The sequence below is a fragment of the Oncorhynchus tshawytscha genome, linkage group LG16, assembly GCF_018296145.1.
Source record: "Oncorhynchus tshawytscha isolate Ot180627B linkage group LG16, Otsh_v2.0, whole genome shotgun sequence".
Lineage (NCBI taxonomy): Eukaryota > Metazoa > Chordata > Actinopteri > Salmoniformes > Salmonidae > Oncorhynchus > Oncorhynchus tshawytscha.
In genome coordinates, this window is record NC_056444.1 from 45,559,883 (window position 1) to 45,577,178 (window position 17,296).

At 43.4% G+C, this 17,296-nt stretch overlaps 1 protein-coding gene across 3 annotated transcripts; it reads left to right on the forward strand.

Moving 5' to 3' along the window:
• Window positions 1–1,016: 1,016 nt before the first annotated feature.
• LOC112215736 (beta-1,3-galactosyltransferase 9-like) lies at window positions 1,017–17,086 on the forward strand. 3 transcript variants are annotated; one of them, XR_002948254.2, is made up of 3 exons: window positions 1,017–1,360; window positions 3,780–3,973; window positions 16,150–16,281. XR_002948254.2 is itself a non-coding variant. In XM_024375063.2 (3 exons), the coding sequence occupies exons 2-3, from the start codon at window positions 4,014–4,016 to the stop codon at window positions 16,410–16,412; spliced, it is 1,293 nt and encodes a 430-aa protein (XP_024230831.1). In that variant the 5' UTR covers window positions 1,017–1,360; window positions 3,780–4,013; the 3' UTR covers window positions 16,413–17,086. The 3 variants fall into 3 exon arrangements, 2 of the variants coding, with proteins under 2 accessions (XP_024230831.1, XP_024230832.1); XM_024375063.2 differs by having other exon boundaries at window positions 3,780–5,043; window positions 16,150–17,086; XM_024375064.2 differs by having other exon boundaries at window positions 3,796–5,043; window positions 16,150–17,086.
• The last annotated feature ends 210 nt before the right edge of the window (window positions 17,087–17,296 follow it).

Sequence of the window (17,296 nt, forward strand, 5' to 3'; positions counted from 1 at the left end):
ATTACTCAGACTTTTGCGAGATTGACCTCCTCCCCGACCTCTCAGCAGAGACAACGATCAAACGCTGCAAGGCTCAGTTTGCCCGCTATGTCCAGCCAGATAGGGTAATTTCAGACAATGGACCCCAATTCTCCAGAGTTGAGTTCCGAAAATTTGCTGCAGGATGGGAATTCGAGCACATCACTTCATCACCAAGACACCCAAAAGCTAATGGGAAGACGGAGTCTTCAGTAAAAATGGCAAAGACCCTCTGCAAAAAGGCTCTGCGAGAGGGCAAAGATGCCTGGAAAGCGATCCTGCAGTGGCGCAATACCCCGACAGAAGGCATGGATAGCAGCCCGGCACAGCGCCTCATGGCATGGCGCTTAAAAGGAGCTCTGCCAGTAGCCAGCACTCTCCTGGAGCCATGTGTGGTGACAGACGTGCTGGTGAAGCTACGTCACAGAAAACAGGTCTCCAAGTTCATCTACGACAAATCAGCAAAAGACTTACCTGAGCTCAGGGTGGGTGAAACAGTGCGAATGAAGCCACTACCAGGGGACCGGACAGGCCTCTGGAGACTCGGATCCTGTGTACAGAAAGTGGCACCACGCTCCTACTTGGTCGAAGTGAATGGATCACTGTACCGTCGTAACAGGGTTGACCTTCGGATTGCTGAGCCAGCACCTACTCAGAACCCTGATGGCCAAAGGGGTCGCATGACAAAAGACAGAACCCCAGCAAGTCACATGGGGCCTGAGGCACTGGGCGAAGAGCCAGGGGATCACAGGTCGGCTGCTCCCTCGCCCATCAATTCTCCCCTTAGACATTCAGGTGACACGCCTGTGCGGGAACCCGCAGTCCTCGCAGACAAGCCCCCTGTCTTTTCACGCTGTGGGCGTCGGTCCCAGCCACCAAAAATACTTAATCTGTAGGTTTCCCATCAGGGATTGTTGACAGACAGAGATAAAAGTGAAGAGAATATCAAAATGTGTTGTTACCTGAGAAAAAAAAATACAAAAAAAATACTGAACTGTTCATGTTGGAAATTGTTACTAGGTTTGTTTTGTTAGTGAATTGACACCTCCTGTCCTATTTTATTAAATGGAAGATGTTATGGGTGTAAGATGGCACAGTGATGCCATCTGTTGGTAAATGTTCATTACTGCAACTCTTGTGTTTCACCGGGGTGCTTGAGATACCCGGATGTTTGTGATGTACTTGAACAAGACTGGTTACTCGCATCAATGCCTCGGTCTCGTCATTTAACACTCAAATTGTTTCTGCTCAGCGGGAATGAATTTGAAGCCGTACAATATTGCGGACCAAAACGGAACCATGGACAGAATGTGTTGACACTGTCGTCTTCATTGGATTCAAGGTTTGATGTTACTGCGTTTTTATTTATTAGCGTGCTCAGATAATATCAGCATTTGATTGTTAGGCTATACAGCAGGGGTGTCAAACTCAATCCATGGGCCTAGTGTCTGCTGGGTTTAGTTTTTCCCCCTTTCAATTAAGACCTAGACAACCAGATAATTCATTAAGCAAGTACAAGGGACGAGCGAACCAGCAGAGACTTGGCCTTCGTCGGAATGAGTTCGACACGTGCTATACACGATGATAAGCAATAGTTTTTTTAACCTTTATTTATGCAGAGAATCTAAATTGACACTATGGTGTATTTTGCGACTGTTGCCTGTATTACAACAAACAACAATTCAAAGAGATAACATATTACATAAAGATCAGAAACACAGAACAAAATTATTCGATTTTCAATCACAAACAAATAAGCGAGCAAGCAACATAAGTACAGGAAATACACAAAGAAAAACAAAAAACTACAATAAAAAAACAACCACATTCCTTGGTAGATAATTGAATCTGAATTGCCCGTACGGCACTAATGCATCCTATTTGAAGCAGTCAAATAAATGTAATACTTGTCAATGTCGAGAGCATAACCTTCATAGTGCCAAAACGCGTACCGCACAACTGTAGCCTAGTCAAGCCAATCCCTGGAATGTTGTGCTGTTAAACGGCATTTTTCTATAGAGGGGAAGTTCTGCAGGTGTTATTGCCTTCCCTGTAAGTGGAAGGGAAGAGTTTAACGATATCTCGGCTGGTGTGGTGGGTGTGTAGCCTATACGTGTGTATATATATCTCAATGGTGGAAAAGGTACTCAATTGTCATACCTGACTAAAAGTAAAGATACCTTACTAGAAAATGACTCAAAGTGAAAGTCACCCAGTAAAATACTACTTGAGTAAAAGTTTAAAAGTATTTGTTTTTAAATATACTTAAGTATCAAAAGTAAATGGAATTGCTAAAATGTACTTAAGTATAAACCATTTCAAATTCCTTATATTAAGCAAACCAGATGGTACAATTGTCTTTTTGTTGTTGTTGGATAGCCAGATGCACACTCCAACACTCAGACATCATTTACAAACAAAGCATTTGTGTTTAGTCTGCCAGATCAGAGGCAGTACGGATCACCAGGGATGTTCTCATGATAAGTGTGTGAATTGGACAATTTTCCCAGCAAAATGTAACAGGTACTTTTGGGTGTCAGGGAGTAAGTAAATGTATGGAGTAAAAAATACATCATTTTCGTTAGGAATGTAGTAAAGTAAAAGTTGGAAAAAAATATAAATCGTAAAGTTGTGGAATTTCTACCCTCCTTAATGCATTTGAGCCAATCAGTTTTGTGTTGTGGCAAGGTAGCTGTGGTATACAGAAGATAGCCCTATTCGGTAAAAGACCAAGTCCATATTATGGCAAGAACAGCTCAAATAAGCAAAGAGAAACGACAGTCCATCATTACTTTAAGACACGAAGGTCAGTCAATATGGAAAATGTCAAGAACTTTGAACGTTTCTTCAAACGCAGTCGCAAAAACCATCAAGCGCTATGATGAAACTGGTCTCGTGAGGACTGCCACAGGAAAGGAAGACCCAGGGTTACCTCTGCTGCTGAGGATAAGTTCATTAGTTACCAGCCTCAGAAATTGCAGCCCAAATAAATGCTTCACAGAGTTCAAGTAGAAGACACATCTCAACATCAACTGTTCAGAGGAGACTGCGTGAATCAGGCCGTCATGGTCGAATTGCTGCAAAGAAACCACTACTAAAGGACACCAATAATAAGAGGAGACTTGCTTGGGCCAAGAAACATGCGCAATGGACATATATATGTATTTGAGTTATACTACCCCCACCTTGTCACAACCCAACTGATTGGCTCAAATGCAGAAAAAAAGTTGACAAATCAACTTTTAACTAGGTATACCTGTTAATTGAAATGCATTCCAGGTGACTATCTCAGGAAGCTGGTTGAGAGAATTCCAAGAGTGTGCAAAGCTGTCAAGGCAAAGTGTGGCTACTTTGAAGAATCTCAAATATAAAATATATTTTGATTTGTTTAATAAAATGTTGGTTATTACATGATTCCAAAGAAAGTAGTGAAAAATAAAGAGAAACCCTTGAATGAGTGTCCAAACCTTTGTACTGTATGTGTTAGTGTGATATTTATCATCAGGTTATTTATATAGCAGCGAATCAACTGCTACACATCTTTTATCTTTTATAGGATCAGTTTGTGTGATAACGCTCATTCAGAAGCTTTGCCAAGGGCCTCTAGGTGGAAAGACTTACTCTCTTTCGTTTTTATTTGCACTAAGAATAGCGACACCATTTTGATGCATGTAGAGTGTTGTGGGAAGTAAGGCCATTGACAGCTCCAGGTAAATGTCTGTCTGTTAACCCCAATTTGTATTTGCCTCTTTAACGCACAGTTTTACCGGTCTGCAGAGTGAAAGCATCACACAACACCCACCAACAACCTGGATAGTTATCCGCTAGCAGATCAACTGAGGTTCAAGCAAGAGATGCAAGAGACAACGAGGAAGTAAAACATGAGAAAAGCAAACAATTCAGAGTTATAAAGCTGGACTGAGAGAAGACCAGAGGATAAAGAGAGAGAGAAGGGGTGAGTTTTTGAGCTGTAGTGTGGAGGTTGGAGGGAGGTCATGGTGTGGCAGGGGCTGTGGGTGTTTAAGCCCCGCTTTGGGAAGCGTGGGGGCCTGTTCGGAGTGGTGCCTGCACTCTGTGTGCTGATAGTCAGTGCTGCCCTGCTAGCTCTACTCTTCATTGACTCCATTGAGTCATGGGCCACATACATGAATATGAACACAATGGTAGAGGCACAGGGGGGGATCATACCCCCTCAGAGTGTCCCCCCAACCAGACCCGAGGAGTACCTCCTTATGCCCAGCCCTCATGTCTGCCAGCATGCCAAGCCCTACCTCATCACCATGGTGACCTCCGCCCCAGCCAATCAGAGGGCCCGCCAGGCCATCCGGGACACGTGGGGTGGGGAGGTGGAGGTCAGGGGTCATAGGGTCATGACCTTGTTCATGCTCGGGGTGGCCTCTGACCCCGGGCTAGCCAAACTGCTGATAGATGAGTCCTGGGAAAGAGGGGACCTGATTCAAGGGCATTTCTGGGAGTCCTACTCCAACCTGACCCTGAAGACTCTATCGATGCTGAGCTGGGCCCAACGCTTCTGCCCCCAGGCCCACTTCCTGGCCAAGGTGGACGATGACGTCCTGTTCAACCCTGGGGCCCTTCTGCTCTACCTGAACAGCACCTACAAGCACGGGGACCTGTACCTGGGCCGGCTCCACCAAAACGTGGCTCCAGACCGAGACCCAGGCAGTAAGCACTACCTCCCTAGAGGGGCGTACCCTGCCTCTGTCTTCCCCGACTACTGCAGCGGCACTGCCTACATCCTGTCCCGCTCCGCCTTGCTCAAGATCTCCCTGATGGCCGCTGCCTCGCCTCCGTCCACTCCTCTGCCCCCCGAGGACATGTTTGTGGGACTGTGTGCCCGTGAGGCTGGAATGCTGCCCACCCACTGCTCACTGTTCTCTGGTGGGCCTGTGGTGCCCTACGGGCGCTGCTGCTACCAGGCCATGGTGTCCATCCATCACATCTCCCCCAGCGAGATGCTCCGGTTCTGGGCTGACGTCCACTCCCCTCCCTCCTGCTCCTGGTTGGGTATGCGTGCCTCCCTGGGGGTCTGTAAAGTCCGGGCCATGCTGGGGACCTTTCTGGGGGTGGAGCAGGGGCTATGAGAGTGTTATTGCCATTGTGGATAGAAAATACTATTGCGTTATGGGGGGCTGTTTCTCTGCCAGTATTTCAATACTGTGAATAGCACAAGCGGCAAGCACTCTATTTCATTAGCTACAATGAGGAATCACTGTGCAGTGTGAAAATGTACTTTTATTTTTATAGACTTTTAGGAACACTTTAAATGTATTTGATGGTGATGATTATTACGCTAGCATTTTGTAAAAGCTGAAGCTATATGAATCCGTTGATTTAGTGTGAATATATTTTTAAGACTGTTAAAACACACACTACACAGACATTAACTGTAGATGTGAAAATATTACTGACCAGGAAACGTAACATACAGGATATCCTAATGTCAGTGTTTCACCTATATTAATTTCGCAGTGTTTGATATTTCCTTTACATTGTACTATCCAGTACAACAATGAAACATTTAAAAATCAAATGTAAATGCTTAAATGATAAATAATTTCTCACATTTGTCATTTCATTTGCTTGTTGTGATAGCATGAATTGTGACAAATTACATCAATTGGCAATTGACAATGCTTTTCCATACTCCCTCCAGCATGTGGCATTTTTTCATTGTTTCGCCCAACAAGCAAGGAGTTTTTCTATGGAGGTCAATGAGAGGGTGTCGAATTTGGTTAACAAAAAATGTATGGATTATTTGCTGCATGAGGTTTATTTGATCGAATAGAAGTTTCGTAATGATTATGTTGATACGAGTCTACTGATATAAGTAGGACACATGACATCCCGGCAACTTTGAGAAAAAACACGTTAAATCGGAGTTGTCTCTAGATGGCTATGCATATTCATGGCATGAGGCTAGTACCATAGCTTCTCTCCACTGAATATAGGCGGTTGCGGGCGGTTGTCAACATCCCTCATCGGATATTCAAAAAAGGCGACTCCCATTGTTAGGGTGGAAAGACATGTATCTTGTCAGTATACGGTATCTATAATATTTGGTATTGCTAGCATGCCCAGGCAACCTCTTCCGCCTCACATTACCAAAACACCGCCAACCGTGTTTGATTGACAGGTCTAACACATTGAAAAGGCAAAGCAGCAATGAGGAAACTATATAACATTTGAATTTTGACAGTCTTAAACCACAGAGTTTGGAAAATAATTGTCAATTGTAACTGAGTCACAACAAGCAAAAACATGAGAAATAGTTTGTCATTTAAGCATTTAAATGTTTTTAAATATATAATAATGCTATGATTTGGGATTATGGTTCATTGTTTAGCTAGCTATCTAGCTACAGTGCCTTGCGAAAGTATTCGGCCCCCTTGAACTTTGACCTTTTGCCACATTTCAGGCTTCAAACATAAAGATAAAACTGTATTTTCTTGTGAAGAATCAACAACAAGTGGGACACAATCATGAAGTGGAACGACATTTATTGGATATTTCAAACTTTTTTAACAAATCAAAATCTGAAAAATTGGGCGTGCAAAATTATTCAGCCCCCTTAATTTAATACTTTGTAGCGCCACCTTTTGCTGCGATTACAGCTGTAAGTCGCTTGGCGTATGTCTCTATCAGTTTTGCACATCGAGAGACTGAAATTTTTTCCCATTCCTCCTTGCAAAACAGCTCGAGCTCAGTGAGGTTGGATGGAGAGCATTTGTGAACAGCAGTTTTCAGTTCTTTCCACAGATTCTCGATTGGATTCAGGTCTGGACTTTGACTTGGCCATTCTAACACCTGGATATGTTTATTTTTGAACCATTCCATTGTAGATTTTGCTTTATGTTTTGGATCATTGTCTTGTTGGAAGACAAATCTCCATCCCAGTCTCAGGTCTGTTGCAGACTCCATCAGGTTTTCTTCCAGAATGGTCCTGTATTTGGCTCCAACCCTCTTCCCATCAATTTTAACCATCTTCCCTGTCCCTGCTGAAGAAAAGCAGGCCCAAACCATGATGCTGCCACCACCATGTTTGACAGTGGGGATAGTGTGTTCAGGGTGATGGGCTGTGTTGATTTTACGCCAAACATAACGTTTTGCATTGTTGCCAAAAAGTTCAATTTTGGTTTCATCTGACCAGAGCACCTTCTTCCACATGTTTGGTGTGTCTCCCAGGTGGCTTGTGGCAAACTTTAAACAACACTTTTTATGGATATCTTTAAGAAATGGCTTTCTTCTTGCCACTCTTCCATAAAGGCCAGATTTGTGCAATATACGACTGATTGTTGTCCTATGGACAGAGTCTCCCACCTCAGCTGTAGATCTCTGCAGTTCATCCAGAGTGATCATGGGCCTCTTGGCTGCATCTCTTATCAGTCTTCTCCTTGTATGAGCTGAAAGTTTAGAGGGACGGCCAGGTCTTGGTAGATTTGCAGTGGTCTGATACTCCTTCCATTTCAATATTATCGCTTGCACAGTGCTCCTTGGGATGTTTAAAGCTTGGGAAATCTTTTTGTATCCAAATCCGGCTTTAAACTTCTTCACAACAGTATCTCGGACCTGCCTGGTGTGTTCCTTGTTCTTCATGATGCTCTCTGCGCTTTTAACGGATCTCTGAGACTATCACAGTGCAGGTGCATTTATACGGAGACTTGATTACACACAGGTGGATTGTATTTATCATCATTAGTCATTTAGGTCAACATTGGATCATTCAGAGATCCTCACTGAACTTCTGGAGAGAGTTTGCTGCACTGAAAGTAAAGGGGCTAAATAATTTTGCACGCCCAATTTTTCAGTTTTTGATTTGTTAAAGTTTGAAATATCCAATAAATGTCGTTCCACTTCATGATTGTGTCCCACTTGTTGTTGATTCTTCACAAAAACATACAGTTTTATCTTTATGTTTGAAGCCTGAAATGTGGCAAAAGGTCGCAAAGTTCAAGGGGGCCGAATACTTTCGCAAGGCACTGTATATGTTTAAACAAAATACTCCACCGTGCAAGTAACCATTTCACTGTACCGTTTACAACTTCTGCATCCTGTGCATGTGACAAATAAACTTAGATTTTATTTTATATAGTGTGAGTTACCAGAGACTCTAATGTGAAGAACATCAACTGCACAAAAGTCTAATTTGGATATAATGTTAGGCCAACAAGTCAGCGTCCAAGTTCTAAAATTCTCTGGTAGAATGCCCTGCTTTTATTTTGTCACACTCGCAACCGTAAGCTATTTTCTGAAATTAGCTTGCCATTATCTTGTAAATAATTATTGAGTTGTGAGTTTATTTTCCTGTAATAATGTTAACAAATTAGCTAAAGTTAAGACGGTCAGCTATATGATAGTCATTATTTGAACTGCCTAGCCAGGTAACTTAACGGTGGCTAGCAAACTACAAACAAACCAAAACATTATTTAGAAAGATGCTTTTAGTTGCCTGGTTTGCTAGAGTGACATACTACATTAATCTTTAAACAGATGGGTTTATTTGTGTTAAAATACACTAGTTATGACATTTTGGACCACCAGGCTGCTGATGTCATGCAGCCTGTCGTTTTTGTGTTAATACTTTTCATAACGACAATGACAAGTTTGATGTCAGACGACAATAGAATGTTCATGATGCCACTACGACAACTGTATATAGACATGTCGATAGATGTAATATAAACCAGCCTTTAGTCTTGAACTCTTTGGTTGTTTAGTACACTACCATACTCACCGTTTAGCACAGTGGTTCCCAACCAGGGGTACGAGGACCCCGGGGGTACATTGCCTATCCACAGGGGGTACTTGAGAAGACTCATGAGACCATAGGCTTACTGGTAAAATACAAGAGGGGGTAATTTGGGGGGGGGTACTCCAGGCAGAGCAAAATACTGTTGGTGGTACAGTAACCAGAAAAGGTTGGGAACTACTGGTTCAGCACATGGTCTCACATGTGAATCCTTAAAGAGATGGGTGGGGCTAAGGCTTAAGAGTGTGTGAACTATGCTGAATGGGTGTAGAGAAAGAGCTCTCCAGTAGTTGTACCAAAACATTCACAGGCCAAAAGTGGAGTTACAAGTTTGTCAACTTTCAAAGGAGATTTACTTGCTCAATGTTCCTCAACTGTAATGATATACCATTTTCTACCTCTGAGCCTCTACTTTTATCCAATGTAAAAACATTTTGCTACATAAGACCAAATCGAGCCTGATGGTCACATATTAAACAAACTTTGCTATTTCAAACTTTACTATTTGGCAGGTATTATTTTATTTATTTATTTTACCTTTATTTAACCAGGTAGGCAAGTTGAGAACAAGTTCTCATTTACAATTGCGACCTGGCCAAGATAAAGCAAAGCAGTTCGACAGATACAATGACACAGAGTTACACATGGAGTAAAACAAACATACAGTCAATAATACAGTATAAACAAGTCTATATACAATGTGAGCAAATGAGGTGAGAAGGGAGGTAAAGGCAAAAAAGGCCATGGTGGCAAAGTAAATACAATATAGCAAGTAAAACACTGGAATGGTAGTTTTGCAATGGAAGAATGTGCAAAGTAGAAATACAAATAATGGGGTGCAAAGGAGCTAAATAAAAATTAAATACAGTTGGGAAAGAGGTAGTTGTTTGGGCTAAATTATAGGTGGGCTATGTACAGGTGCTGTAATCTGTGAGCTGCTCTGACAGTTGGTGCTTAAAGCTAGTGAGGGAGATAAGTGTTTCCAGTTTCAGAGATTTTTGTAGTTCGTTCCAGTCATTGGCAGCAGAGAACTGGAAGGAGAGGCGGCCAAAGAAAGAATTGGTTTTGGGGGTGACTAGAGAGATATACCTGCTGGAGCGTGTGCTACAGGTGGGAGATGCTATGGTGACCAGCGAGCTGAGATAAGGGGGGACTTTACCTAGCAGGGTCTTGTAGATGACATGGAGCCAGTGGGTTTGGCGACGAGTATGAAGCGAGGGCCAGCCAACGAGAGCGTACAGGTCGCAATGGTGGGTAGTATATGGGGCTTTGGTGACAAAACGGATTGCACTGTGGTAGACTGCATCCAATTTGTTGAGTAGGGTATTGGAGGCTATTTTGTAAATGACATCGCCGAAGTCGAGGATTGGTAGGATGGTCAGTTTTACACGGGTATGTTTGGCAGCATGAGTGAAGGATGCTTTGTTGCGAAATAGGAAGCCAATTCTAGATTTAACTTTGGATTGGAGATGTTTGATATGGGTCTGGAAGGAGAGTTTACAGTCTAACCAGACACCTAAGTATTTGTAGTTGTCCACGTATTCTAAGTCAGAGCCGTCCAGAGTAGTGATGTTGGACAGGCGGGTAGGTGCAGGTAGCGATCGGTTGAAGAGCATGCATTTAGTTTTACTTGTATTTAAGAGCAATTGGAGGCCACGGAAGGAGAGTTGTATGGCATTGAAGCTTGCCTGGAGGGTTGTTAACACAGTGTCCAAAGAAGGGCCGGAAGTATACAGAATGGTGTCGTCTGCGTAGAGGTGGATCAGAGACTCACCAGCAGCAAGAGCGACCTCATTGATGTATACAGAGAAGAGAGTCGGTCCAAGAATTGAACCCTGTGGCACCCCCATAGAGACTGCCAGAGGTCCGGACAGCAGACCCTCCGATTTGACACACTGAACTCTATCAGAGAAGTAGTTGGTGAACCAGGCGAGGCAATCATTTGAGAAACCAAGGCTGTCGAGTCTGCCGATGAGGATGTGGTGATTGACAGAGTCGAAAGCCTTGGCCAGATCAATGAATACGGCTGCACAGTAATGTTTCTTATCGATGGCGGTTAAGATATCGTTTAGGACCTTGAGCGTGGCTGAGGTGCACCCATGACCAGCTCTGAAACCAGATTGCATAGCAGAGAAGGTATGGTGAGATTTGAAATGGTCGGTAATCTGTTTGTTGACTTGGCTTTCGAAGACCTTAGAAAGGCACGGTAGGATAGATATAGGTCTGTAGCAGTTTGGGTCAAGAGTGTCCCCCTTTTGAAGGGGGATGACCGCAGCTGCTTTCCAATCTTTGGGAATCTCAGACGACACGAAAGAGAGGTTGAACAGGCTAGTAATAGGGGTGGCAACAATTTCGGCAGATAATTTTAGAAAGAAAGGGTCCAGATTGTCTAGCCCGGCTGATTTGTAGGGGTCCAGATTTTGCAGCTCTTTCAGAACATCAGCTGAATGGATTTGGGGGAAGGAGAAATGGGGAAGGCTTGGGCGAGTTGCTGTTGGGGGTGCAGTGCTGTTGACCGGGGTAGGAGTAGCCAGGTGGAAAGAATGGCCAGCCGTAGAAAAATGCTTATTGAAATTCTCAATTATGGTGGATTTATCAGTGGTGACAGTGTTTCCTATCTTCAGTGCAGTGGGCAGCTGGGAGGAAGTGTTCTTATTCTCCATGGACTTTACAGTGTCCCAGAACTTTTTTGAGTTAGTGTTGCAGGAAGCAAATTTCTGCTTGAAAAAGCTAGCCTTGGCTTTTCTAACTGCCTGTGTATAATGGTTTCTAGCTTCCCTGAACAGCTGCATATCACGGGGGCTGTTCGATGCTAATGCAGAACGCCATAGGATGTTTTTGTGTTGGTTAAGGGCAGTCAGGTCTGGGGAGAACCAAGGGCTATATCTGTTCCTGGTTCTAAATTTCTTGAATGGGGCATGTTTATTTAAGATGGTTAGGAAGGCATTTTAAAAAAAATATCCAGGCATCCTCTACTGACGGGGATGAGATCAATATCCTTCCAGGATACCCCGGCCAGGTCGATTAGAAAGGCCTGCTCGCAGAAGTGTTTCAGGGAGCGTTTTACAGTGATGAGTGGAGGTCGTTTGACCGCTGACCCATTACAGATGCAGGCAATGAGGCAGTGATCGCTGAGATCTTGGTTGAAGACAGCAGAGGTGTATTTAGAGGGGAAGTTGGTTAGGATGATATCTATGAGGGTGCCCGTGTTTAAGTCTTTGGGGAGGTACCTGGTAGGTTCATTGATAATTTGTGTGAGATTGAGGGCATCAAGTTTAGATTGTAGGATGGCTGGGGTGTTAAGCATGTTCCAGTTTAGGTCGCCTAGCTGCACGAACTCTGAAGATAGATGGTGGGCAATCAGTTCACATATGGTGTCCAGAGCACAGCTGGGGGCAGAGGGTGGTCTATAGCAGGCGGCAACGGTGAGAGACTTGTTTTTAGAGAGGTGGATTTTTAAAAGTAGAAGTTCAAATTGTTTGGGTACAGACCTGGATAGTAGGACAGAACTCTGCAGGCTATCTTTGCAGTAGATTGCAACACCGCCCCCTTTGGCAGTTCTATCTTGTCTACAAAAAGTTGTAGTTTGGAATTACAATTTCAGCATTTTTGGTGGTCTTCCTAAGCCAGGATTCAGACACAGCTAGAACATCCGGGTTGGCAGAGTGTGCTAAAGCAGTGAATAGAACAAACTTAGGGAGGAGGCTTCTAATGTTAACATGCATGAAACCAAAGCTATTACGGTTACAGAAGTCGTCAAAAGAGAGCGTATGGGGAATAGGAGTGGAGCTAGGCACTGCAGGGCCTGGATTCACCTCTACATCGCCAGAGGAACATAGGAGGAGTAGAATAAGGGTACGTCTAGAACGTCTGGAACATAGAGTAAAAGGAGGTTTCTGAGGGCGGTAAAATAGCATCAAGGTGTAATGTACAGACAAAGGTTTGGTAGTATGTGAATACAGTGGAGGTAAACCTAGGTATTGAGTGATGAAGAGAGAGATATTGTCTCTAGAAACATCATTGAAACCAGGAGATGTCATTGCATGTGTGGGTGGTGGAACTAATAGGTTGGATAAGGTATAGTGAGCAGGACTAGAGGCTCTACAGTGAAATAAGCCAATAAACCGAAATGTACTCTTAATATTATGCATGCTCAATCATGAAAGTGGTAATGCTATATATTACTTTGAACTTTAATTAGAATTTTGTCACAACAAATGCATACCCATTTAGGAAAAGGAATTACAAACATATTGATTTATCATTTTTGTCCAATTTGTCTTTTCAATTGACTTTCGGCAGCGAAATGCTTCCATATATTTTTTTTATCCCCGTTCCATTGAAGTATGTAACTGGGATGTTTAGCAAGTAGAGTGTGAATAGTGGACATGTATGGATTTTTCTGGGCTGGGAGTAATGATTTGTCTGACCCAGAGAGGGATTTTGTCCACTGCTGCAGAGGGCTTTTCTGCAATCAGTTGAGATCCAATACAGAGTCAAATGCAGTTTACAAAATGTTGTTAACAAAAGTACATCTCTTGGATTTTTCAGACGTGGGGACATAATTTGACACCACTCATCTCTTTGCTACTGTGTGCAGGATAAATAGAATAACTATCTAATATATTATTGTTTACAATAACCTTTCAATACTAATGTGGTCAGAAGCGAACTGGAACATTGAACTGAACCAGAAAAGGTTGGGAACAAGGGTGGATCCGGGTTGCATGTAAGTTCTTCCTTAATATAGATGATGACGACAGGTAGGCAAAGCGAGGCATTTTTTTTTTTTTACCCGAACCTTCCCACAGTTGCCTAGCAACCAGGGTGCAGGTGAATCATATCCTGAATGTCTGTCTGTCCACACAAAGCTATTTTACCCATTCTATGCTTAACCAGTTCTAGTAATTTTCACTCTCATTTGTGACAAACACTACCCCCCTGGGTTCAACATCTATGCCACTTTAATTCAATGTTGTTTCATTGAAATGACATAGAAACAATGTTTATTCAACCAGTGTGTGCTGATTTTATAAGTAGTCACGTGCAAAGCAGGTTATAACATGCGAAGTCTTAACCAGACCTGCGTGTAATTAATCAGCCAATGTCAATGAGCATTGATAAAAACACTTGCATGAGATGAACCAAAACTTGATTTTCTGGTTATTGCACACCCATAGAATGGTCTGCTGAGAAATGAATCAACAATGTCCACTTCCTTGACGTCCACATAACTAAATAGAATAACATGTATTGTCCTAAACAAAGGCGGTGAGGGCCGGCAGGTAGCGTTGCGGGTAGGAGTGTTGGGCCAGTTACCAAGGTCTTTTGATCCCCGGGCGCCGACAATGTGGATGTCGATTAAGGTAGCCTTCCGCACCTCTCTGATTCCGAGGGGTTGGGTTAAATGCGGAAGACACATTTCGGTTGAATGCATTCAGTTGAACAACTGACTAGGTATCTCCCCTTTCCCAGTTCAAGGCTTATACATTTAAAAATTGTGAAATCTTGATAAAACTCATATTTCATACATAATTATTTAGCAATTGTATAATTCAGAGGTGTTAGGATTATAGAAGCACAATACATTGGTGGCGTTACCCTCACATACAGAAGAGCAGGAAGGCAGTAAATATGTTGTAGTTGCTTTAATTATCAATGAGTCCCTGGTCTTCAGGGAGAGAGTGCATTCGGAAAGTATTCAGATCCCTTCATTTTGTTACGTTACAACCGTATTCTAAAATTAATTCAAGTTTCTCTCATCAATTTACACACAATACCCCATAATGAAAAAGCAAAAACGGGGTTAGATTTATTTTTGGGGGCAAATTTTAAAAACCAAATCTAATTTTATTTGTCACATGCGCCGAATTCAACAGGTGTCGACCTTACAGTGAAATGCTTACTTATGAGCCTTAACCAACAATGCAGTAACAAAAATATGAATAAGAAAAAAAATAATAATAATAATAATTCAAGAGCAGCAGAGGTAATGTGCGGGGGCACCGGTTAGCCAATGTAATTGAGGTAATATGTACATGTAAAAAGAGGGGGGGGGCAATGAAAATAGTGTGGGTAGCCATTTGATTAGATGTTCAGGAATCTTATGGCTTGAGCACGCACCCGAGGAGCCCCCGTGTTGAGGAACAGTGTAGCGGATGTGTTGTTACCTACCCTTACCACCTGGGGGCGGTCCGTCAGGAAGTTCAGGATCCAGTTGCAGAGGGAGGTGTTTAGTCGCAGGATCCTTAGCTTAGTGAAGAGCTTTGAGGGAACTATGGTGTTGAACGCTGAGCTGTAGTCAATTAATAGCATTCTCACATAGGCGTTCCTTTTGTCCAGGTGGGAAAGGGCATTGTGGAGTGAAATAGAGTGCATCATCTGTGGATCTGTTGCTGCACAGCTATTTTCAGGTCTATCCAGAGATGTTCTATCGGGTTCAAGTCCAGGCCTCTCAAGGACATGGAGACTTGTTCCGAAGCCACTCCTGCGTTGTCTTAGCTGTGTGCTTAGGGTGGTTGTCCAGTTGGAAGGTGAACCTTTGCCACAGTTTGAGATTTTGAGCGGTATGGAGAAAGTTGTCATCAAGGATCTCTATGTACTTTGCTCCGTTCATCTTTTCCTTGATGTTGACAAGTCTCCCAGTCCCAACGTCTGAAAAACATCCCCACAGCATGATGCTGCCACCAGCATGCTTCACCGTAGGGATGGTGCCAGGCTTCCTCCAGATGTGACGCTTGGCATTCAGGCCAAAGATTTCAATCTTGGTTTCATCAGACCAGAGAATCTGGTTTCTCATGGCCTGAGAGTCCTTTAGGTGCCTTTTGGCCAACTCGAAGCTGGCTGTCGTGCTTTTTACTCAAAACCTCAAACTGTGGCAAAGGTTCACCTTCCAACTGGACAACCACCCTAAGCACACAGCCAAGACAATGCAGGAGTGGCTTTGGGGCTAGTCTCAATGTCCTGGAGTGGCCCGGCCAGAGCTGAACCCGATCAAACATCTCTGGAGAGACCTGAAAATAGCTGTGCAGCGATGTTCCCCATCAAACTTGACAGAACTTGAGAGGATCTGCAGAGACGAATGGGAGAAACTCAGTTGTGCCAAGCTTGTAGCGTCATACCCAAGAAGACTTGAGGATGTAATTGCTGCCAAAGGTGCTTCAACAAAGTACTGAGTAATGTAAATTTTATTTATAAATTTGCAAACAGTTCTAAAAACCTGTTTTTGCTTCGTCATTATGGGGTAATGTGTGTAGATTGATTAACTCGTTGTTTTTCTCAGCAATTTTAGAATAAGGCTGTAACGTAACAAAATGTGGAAAAAGTCAAGGGGTCTGAATACACTATGTTTTGTGTGTCTGCAGTGGCTGTTGGAGCCTGCTGTCTGGGCTTTTGGAAGAATTTCCAAGAACGTGTATCTGAAAGGTCAAAATTCATCCCCACAGAGGACCAATGGGAGTTGACACATCCACTGGTCCCTCTGTCCAGCTGCTGCCGCCTCTTCTTTTTTCTCTCTTTATCTGTCTTCATCCTGACTTCCACTGTTTCCCTGATCACTTCCGGAGGGGTGGAAAGCTGCCAACAGAGGTTAGGGATCAGAAAGAAGAGCAAGAGAGATGTGTGTTAGTAAAATATGAAATAATGAAGACATTTCATGTAATTGTATTGTGTATGAGTGGTAATAGAACATGGCACAAAGGAGAATTTGAATCAGAATTTCATTCGGACCTGGTATGGCCATGCTGGTGAAGCCCTCTCCATTGCCTACAACAAGCACGTCTTCAAAAGGGACAGAAATCTACCACCCACACTGAGCCATGTGCCCTGTGGGCCATGTAGGGCTTAGTCACTGGGGTTCCCCACACATCTCTGTATACCTACAGAACACACACAGATAAGCAGACACAACTTGAGCACAGAGACACAGACTCAGTCATTAACAGATACTGAGTTTTTTTTTTTAAGAGTCAGAAACAGTACAGAGTTTGGACAACAGAGCTGGGTGCCATGTTGCTGCCAACATGTATGCAGTATGTATGACTACAGTGTATGACCTGGACTATGTCTCCCGTAGCGGCGGACAGCAGGCCCCTCTGACTTAGAGACAGACAGGAAGCTCCCGCAGGCAAGAAGTAGGACAGCAGGGGCCAGTAGGATCTGATGTTATATACCTTCAGCCTCTTGTCCATGCCCGAGGTCACCGTGTACCTGCATAGACAGGAGGTTCTTACAGGAAAACCCTCTGCTGGACATTTATGGAAGTACACCAGCAAAGACAAAAAATAAAATGACCCAAATGTGTGGATTTCATATTGACTACAACAGCTACATTACATAACATTATAACCACCTTGCAATAGCTAAGAGACCAAAACTAGAACGATATTATGTTTTTGATTGAGACTCACGTGCCAGTCTTGTCGATGGTGACCGAGCGCACGCCTCCCTGGTGGCAGAGCATCTTGTCCAGCGGCTCTCTCTGGTTGGGCATCCTGAGGGTAACGGAGGGTA

Coding starts and splice junctions, on each gene's coding strand:
- LOC112215736 (XM_024375063.2), top strand. CDS start 4,014: ATGGTGTGGCAGGGGCTGTGGGTGTTTAAGCCCCGCTTTGGGAAGCGT. Junction 5,044..16,149: donor TCCCTCCTGCTCCTGGTTGG/GTATGCGTGCCT, acceptor GTGTGTCTGCAG/TGGCTGTTGGAGCCTGCTGT.